Source organism: Octodon degus, unplaced genomic scaffold, assembly GCF_000260255.1.
Source record: "Octodon degus isolate 3935 unplaced genomic scaffold, OctDeg1.0 scaffold00112, whole genome shotgun sequence".
NCBI classification, from domain to species: Eukaryota; Metazoa; Chordata; class Mammalia; order Rodentia; family Octodontidae; genus Octodon; species Octodon degus.
In genome coordinates, this window is record NW_004524688.1 from 6,948,612 (window position 1) to 6,956,401 (window position 7,790).

The window sequence follows — 7,790 nt, forward strand, 5'->3', positions numbered from 1 at the left end:
CGCCTGGTCCGCTGGTACATCCTCCTGATACTACAGTTCCCCCAGACCCCACACAGAGGTCAGACCCATGCTCCCGGGTGAGCAGCGCTGCCGGTTCAGGCGCATCAATGTCCCCACCGGCTTCAGCTCAGACCCTAGCCTGGGCTGCTTCCCTGGGGTGTCTGTGCTAGGAGGAAGGAAGGTAACCAAGGCCAGGGCGTCCTTTAAGAGCCCCAACTGGACTCCAGCCCGGCCCCTTCCTCTCTCCATACCTGCACCCCTGGGACAGGAGCAGAGGACCGGAGCGTCAGGGGCAGTAGCTTCCAGACCTCGCCCCTCCACAACCAGTTTCCCTGTCCTGGGCGTGGTGCCCCCAGAGCAGGAGGTGCAGGTTAACTATGACCTTCTTTCTTCTTTGTTTAAAGCTTCTGGATCCTGCAGCCCTACTCGGGTTGGGGGTGAAGCACTTGCTGCCCTGACCTGCCTGGGGCCAGAAAAGCAGGACAACCAACCCAAGGGGGGGACAGGAAGAGGGTCCCAGAAAGTGCTGGCTGGTCTGCCTTTCTTCCAGGTCTTACAATATCCCCATTGTGCACTAGGGTCAGGGTGAGGGGTGTGGCCTGTTGCTGCCTCTCAGATTTCCAAAGCTGAGGCCCCACCCTCTCCTCACAGCCTTCCTGTTCCTATTGTAGGAAAGACCCTTGCCCTGATGACTGACATGGGGTTGCAGAGGAGCCAGTCTCAGGAAGAGCGCAGGGCAGAGGGCAGTGGAGAGGTAGACAGAGCCCCAGATTCTGTCCCAAGGCAGTGGGTGGCCAGCATCAGTGGGGACCTGACCTGTAACACAGGAACTGATAGTGGGAAGCTAGAGGCAGGTAGCAGGTACAGTCTGGGGAGTGGGACAATGACTGGGATGTGGCTGAACTGGAAGTGGGCACAGGCACAGCAGGGCAGAAAAGTGCTGGCCCCCAGTTCCGGCTTTAGGGGAGACCAGAGGGTGAAGAAGGTAGCATTCGTGCACTTGGGCCTGCTTCCTCCTGTTGCTGTGACACTGAAAGCATAGCCAGAGGTGGAGACCACAGCTTCCAGACAGCAGAGTGGGGATCTAAGGATGAGGGCCCTACGACAGCAGTGGAGAGCAGATGGCTCAACACCACTGAGTGGCACGTGGGGCAGCAACGGGTGTGCTGAGGAGAGGAGGCAGACTTGGGTTTGACACAGAGGTACTGAGTGCTTCTTACTATCAAAAACGCAACACTTGGGGGCCGGGGAGATAGCTCAGTAGAATAAGCGCTTGCAAGGGCCTGAGTTCAATCCCTGGTTCCACCAAAAAAAAAAAAAAGCAACACTTGGGGACCTCAATGCCAGCAATCTGGGGGAAAGTTGAGCCTCCGGCTAGCTGCTTGTTCCCAGACCGCTGATCCACACAGATGTGCCACTGGCTTATTATTATTATTTTATTTAGTACAGGGTCTCACTACACAGATCAGACTTGTAGTGATCCTCCTGTTTTCAGCCTCCCAAACACTGCCACCACACCCAGTCTCAATCACTTCCCAGTGTGTCCCAGGGACAGAGTCAGCACAGTATACGGGCTTTGAGTTTCCCTAAGCAGGTGCTTTGATCCACTTTAATCTGCTGAACTATCTGGCTGGCCCACCACTGGCTTCAGAGCCCCCTGAGGAACCCATATCCTCTTGTAATTGCTCATTCTCACTTTTCTTTTTTTTTTTTTAAATACTGGCCACAGATACAACTCAGCAGCTTAAGTGCCTGCCTGGCAAAGCAAGGTCTTCAGTTCAATCCTTGGTGCCACAAAAAACTTAAAAAATAAAATTACTGGGCTGGTGAGATGGCTCAGTGGTCTAAAGCACCTACTTAGAACAAGCTTAGCAAAGCAGAGGGACCAGTTCAATCCCCAGCACCACATGCCAGCCAGCCCCGCCCCCTGGTGGGCTGAGCTGGCCACACACACACACACACACACACTAAATAAATAATAAAAAAATAAAATTACTGTACTAGAGAATGAGCCTAGGAGCTTTATATTGGGCTACATTTCCAGCCACTTAATTTTTTTAAATTAAAAAAATATTTTATTTGGTACAGAGTCTCACTACACAGCTCAGCTTTGTAGTGATCCTCCTGTCTCAGACTCCCCAGTGCTAGGATTGCAGGTGTGTGCCACCACTCCTGGTCCAGGCTAGCTCAGCATGACTGCTTCCAGGGCTGGCATGGCATGTGGTACTGGGGATTGAACCTGGGTCCAGGAAGACACTTAGATGCAGTCTGGGGAGTGCAACAATGACTGGGATGTGGCTGAACTGGAAGTAAGCTATTACAGGGCCTTGAGGTGGGCATGAACCCACCTCACCTAATCCCCCCCCCTTTAAACAGAAAATGGGATATAAAAGGCCATACAGCAAGCGCAAGGCTGGACCCATGCTGGAGCCTAGGTTCTCCAACTCCTGGCTGAATGTTCTTCCAATACCTTCTTGTTCTCTCTGCCTGACTGTGGGGAATCAGGAACCTTGGGTAAACTTCAGTAGGTCTACATCCCCACTGAATTCTGGAGCAGTGCAGGCGGGTGTTGGCCAACACGCAACTCCCCAAACACTGTGTAGGGAGCCCCTACAGCCTAAGGACATAATGTACCCTGGGTTCTGGTTTGTTACTTTGACTCTGGTGATTGCCTTTGTTTCCCCTTTAAAAGGCACAGCCCTGGCACCATCCCCAATAGTAAGATCTAGACAACACAGGCAGAGCCTCATCTGACTCCCATCACTGACCAGGCATGCAGTACCCACTCAGGCCTCAGCCATACAGATCAGGCTTTGGTCCGGGCAGTGGTGGCAGAACCAGACAGGAGACAGGAGTGACCGACCCTGGTTTCATCCTCTGATGCCAAAGTACATAGCGAGGCCCAGCTGGAGAAAGTGGGCCTCATCCACCAGAGTGGCCCTTGGGACCACTGTTCCACAGAGCCCATTCCAGTGCTGTCTTGACCCCTACACGAGCTGCCCTGGGACACTGGAAAAGACCAAAAATGGACTCTAACAAATGGGCAAGGGACCACAGAATGACGTTTTGTGATAGCAATTAGGCATATGGTTTAATACCTGGGTGCAAGCAGGGAGAGAGGAACAGAGCTATCTACCCAGAGCAAAGAAAAGTGTGTCCCTGGGGCTGGGAAGGTAGTTTGGTGGTCAAAGTGCCTGAGGACCCAGGTTCAATCCCTGGTACCATATGCAGAGGAGCAAGCCACCAAAATTGGGTATGGTGATGCACACCTGTAATCCTGGAACTGGTGAGGCTTAGGCAGGAGGATCACTGAGTCTGAGCTGCGTAGTGAGACCCTGTACCAAATAAAAGATTTTTTTTTAAAGTATGTCCTGAGGGGGCGGGGGGATAGCTCAGTAGAATAATAGGGCCCGAGTTCAATCCTCGGTTCCACCAGACCAAAAAAAAAAAAAAAAAAAAAGTGTGTCCCTTTTGTACGGATGGAAAAGAGGCAGGCAGGAAGATTTAATTTAAAAAAAAAAAAAAATCTGTGGTTAAAGTTTTCTGGCAGTCTTGTAACTCAGTGGGCAAAGTCCTTGAAGTGTCCAGTGTAAATTTCTGGGTGTTTCCAGATGTCCCCAGGACACACACAATTCTTAGTCCTATCTTATCTCCACAACATCCTGTGCTTTTGCTTAAGTAACAGCCTCTGGCGCTCAGCTGAATTCCCTGCAAAGCAGTGCCTCTGCTGGCGGGCAGGCTGGGGGCTGGGAGAGGCAGGTCTGGTTGGAGCCTTAAAAGGACCGTGCATTTGACCTTTCTGCAAAATCCTGGGAGTGTTAGAAAGTGAGCTGGGAGCAGCTAAACTTTGGTTTCCTTGGAGTTTTAAATTATTATTCATTATGGGATTTTAGATTTACAAGAAAGCTGCAAAAACAGTAGTTCCACTGTTCCATCTCACAGACTCATGTGGTGTGATTCTTACAGCTGAGAGTACGATAATCTTTTTTTTTTTTTGGCGGAACCGGGGATTGAACTCAGGCCTTGCACTTGCCAGGGAAGCGCTTATTCCACTGAGCCATCTCCCCAGCCCAGAGTATGATAATCTTGCACTTACTATTGACACTAGATTTCACTTAAGTTTTCCATGTTCTCCCAATGTCTTTTCCTGCTCCACCAGCCCAACTTGGGTTGGGTTGGAGACGCAAAGGGGCTTCTGAATGGATAGATGACACAGGCAGAAAGCTGAGGTGAGGATTCATTGCCAAGTTCCGTGGTTGTCTCTCTTATTAAGTCAGCAGCTTGACAGGAAGCGCAGACGGGAGGAAGACCAGCTGTCAATGCAGAGCGACACCTGGGAAGGACCCAGGGTGAGCCAGACCCCGGGTCAAGTCTCAGCTCTGTACACTAGATTTTGGTGTGTGTGTGTGTGTGGTTTTTTTTTTTTTCCTTTTGGTTTATGTTTGAGTCAGGATCTTGATATGTAAAACTCAAGGAGATTCTCCTGCCTCTGTCTCCCGAGTGTTGGGATTAAGCGTGTGCCACCATGCTCAGCTATTTTCCACCCGTTAAACGGGCGAAATACAGAATGAGGCACAGAAGGTCACAACAAAAAGCCACCAAAGCCAGCACTGAACTAGAAAAACATCATAGCATTTCTGAGTCCAGGCTTCCTCCTTACAATGGGAGGACACACCCACTTCTGGCACAAGTACTTTTGCTGCCCATGGCCTCCCAGCACACAGGCGCCAGGGGCTGCCACATATACGGGTCCCCTCTCTAGGGCTCTCTCAGGCTCCTGCTCCAGAAGGGATGGGCAACCCCGTTCCACCCGCTTCTCTGGCACCATCTAGAACGACCCCGACATGACCTTTGGCGAGGCCTCGCACTGCCCCGCGGCAACAGAGAAGGCTAAAGGCACACATGGCGCCTCCCTCCCCGCGCCGCAAACTGCAGGCCACCGCTGAGGGTCTCGGACGCGCGCAGGGCCGGATGGGCTGCCTGGCCCAAGTTCCCCGCCACCGCCCCTTTGTCCCGCCTGCCAATGGATGGCCTGCTTGACTAAATAAGGCGAGGAGCGCGGCCGGGCGCCCCGTCCGTTACGTCCGCCCCGTGACTCACGGCACCCGCCGGCCTCCGGCAGCGGGCGGGGCGCTGGCCCACTTGGCCAAATATGGCCGCCCGGCGCGCCCGCCCGCCCGCACACCTGGGCCGCCGCGCCCCCTCCCGGTTCCTCGCACCCCCGCAGGTGGGCAGAGGCCGGGGTCTCCGAGGCCGCCCCCTGCACGCGCTCAGACAAAGACATCGGAGAAATCCCGGTCCGCGGAGGGGCAGGTGTCCGCAGCCCGGACTTCCGGGAACGCGGGGTGAAGCAACCTCACGGCTTCTGCCACCTTCCCGGTGTCCTTTGTGTGCGACATCGTGTCCCCCACCCCGTGGACACCCGCGCCTGGTGTCCGGCAAGCGTGGGTTCCGCCCAGAAACGGGAGTCAGGTGGGCTTCCTAGAGGCCCAGCCCGTATTATACCCCCGGAGGTGGTGCACGCACTTGACTGGCAGCTGGGGGCGCAGGGAGGCCTTGCAGCCCGGCAGGTGACGGGACAAGTTGGCCCTGAGGGCGAGATGCCCAGAGCAGCGGGGAGCCCAGGCCCACCCTCCGGCCCGGGGACCGCGGTGACCTTGGACCAGTCCCTCGCCCCCCGCTGCTCCTCCCTGCACAACCCTAGCTTGCGGACCACCGCGAGGATCCCACCGAGCCTACGTCCCCAGGCGGATCCAGGCCGCGCGGCAGGTGCCTGGGACCTTGCCAAAGCTTTTTCCGAACGGAAAGTCAAGATTTCTTGTCTCGGTTTCCCTGGGCCGCCCACAAGTAACTGGAATTAAACAAAGCCCCTCGGCGCCGCCGCCTCTAGGATGAGGGGGTGGGGTGACCTCGCACCTAGGGACAACCCGGCCTGCCGTTTGTGCGCCCCCTTCCCCGCGCCGGGTGATGGGCGGCCCCCTTTTGGGGGCACAGGTCGACGTGATTGCTCCCTGGGCCTAGGAGCTGCAGGACAGGTCCCCTGCCCCCCAATCAGCGCCTGGCCTCGTAGGAGCCGGGGAAGGAGCTGGCGGAGGTGGCCAGGGTGCAAAGCTCCCAGCCGGGCGGGAGGAGCAGGGACTCACAAGAGCTTGGGGCGCAATAACACCCCGGGCCCTCCTCAAGGCGCGCAGTTTCAGGCTGGTGCCGGCCGGTGCGAGGCCAGCCCGAACCACCAGAGGCCGAGCCAGGCCTGCGCAGGGTCTCGGGCACGCGAGGGCGGCGCGGGCGGGGCGGTTGGCGGCGGATTGGGCGGGGGGCAGGCCGGGCTGGGCCCCCACGTGTCCTGGGCGGGCGGGCCAATAGGCGCCTGGCTTTCGGAAAGATCGCCATATATGGACATGTTCTGGGGCCGCGCGCGCCACCGTTCGCGCGCGCGCCCTACTTTCCCTTAAATACCGGCGGGGGAGGCCGCGCTCGGTCTCAGACGCCGCCACCGGCCCGCGTTGCTTGTTCTCTTGTAGCTCCGCTTCCCAGCCACCCCAGGTAAGCCTCCTACTTTTCCGCGTATTAGCGGGCTCCTGGTCCCCGCCAACTCTAGTTTCTTTCCTGGAGGCCAGGCCGCGCGGTCCCCGGGAAAAAGGTTAGGCCTGGTTAAGTGCCGTGCGGGGGAGGGGGGGTAGGGCGGGGCCGGCGCAATGCAGGGTCCCCGCGCCCCCGCAGAACGGCCCGGCTCGGACTGGGCTACCGCCGTTTGCGGACGGTTGTTAGTGGTCAGCCCTGGGGACCTAAGGGAAAAACTGCGTTTAGGTGGGAGGGGTGTTCTGGATGTGGGGCTGCGGCGGTCCCCTTGAGTGAGTTGCATTTCTGGGCAGATCGCAATGGAAGAAGAAATCGCCGCTCTCGTCATTGACAATGGCTCCGGCATGTGTAAAGCTGGCTTTGCCGGCGACGACGCTCCCCGGGCTGTGTTCCCCTCCATTGTCGGCCGCCCCCGACACCAGGTGAGTCTAGATCTCCTATTTAGCCTGATCCCTCGACTTGCGGGTCGAGTTCGGAGACTGATGGTTTTCCTTGCAGGGTGTGATGGTGGGCATGGGCCAGAAGGATTCCTATGTGGGCGATGAGGCCCAGAGCAAGCGTGGCATCCTGACCCTGAAGTATCCCATCGAGCATGGTATTGTCACCAACTGGGATGACATGGAGAAGATCTGGCACCACACCTTCTACAACGAGCTGCGTGTGGCCCCCGAGGAGCACCCAGTGCTGCTGACAGAGGCCCCCTTGAACCCGAAAGCCAACAGAGAGAAGATGACTCAGGTAGGGTGTGCCTGGATCTCCTTCCTGTTTCACAAGTCATATTTCTGCTCCGCTTCATTTTCTGACATTCAAGTGTTTCTTTGATATTTTCAGGGTTCTCTTCCTCTTCTGGCATTTCCTCCCTGAAGCCTCCAGGTTTCTAGTTTGCGTTTCTGCCTGTGTTCTGTTCTTTTCTCCACACATCACATTTGTGGCATGCAGCATGAAGCGTGTTGGGCATGGGTGGCTCAGGGTTCTTTTGCTGACTGAGACCTCATTGTTCTCCAGATCATGTTTGAGACCTTCAACACCCCGGCCATGTACGTGGCTATCCAGGCTGTGCTGTCCCTGTATGCCTCTGGGCGCACCACTGGTATTGTCATGGACTCTGGTGATGGGGTCACCCACACAGTGCCCATCTATGAGGGCTATGCCCTCCCTCACGCCATCCTGCGTCTGGACCTGGCTGGCCGGGACCTGACAGACTACCTCAT

The 7,790-nt window shown here is 56.4% G+C and overlaps 1 protein-coding gene across 1 annotated transcript; it reads left to right on the forward strand.

Moving 5' to 3' along the window:
• Positions 1-6,465: 6,465 nt before the first annotated feature.
• Positions 6,466-7,788, forward strand: Actg1 (actin gamma 1; the record flags this gene model as incomplete). The annotated part of the gene is made up of 4 exons (XM_004639562.2): positions 6,466-6,543; positions 6,873-7,001; positions 7,078-7,317; positions 7,585-7,788. Coding segments are annotated over exons 2-4 (567 nt in total), but the record flags the coding sequence as incomplete, so codon positions are not given.
• Positions 7,789-7,790: the final 2 nt, after the last annotated feature.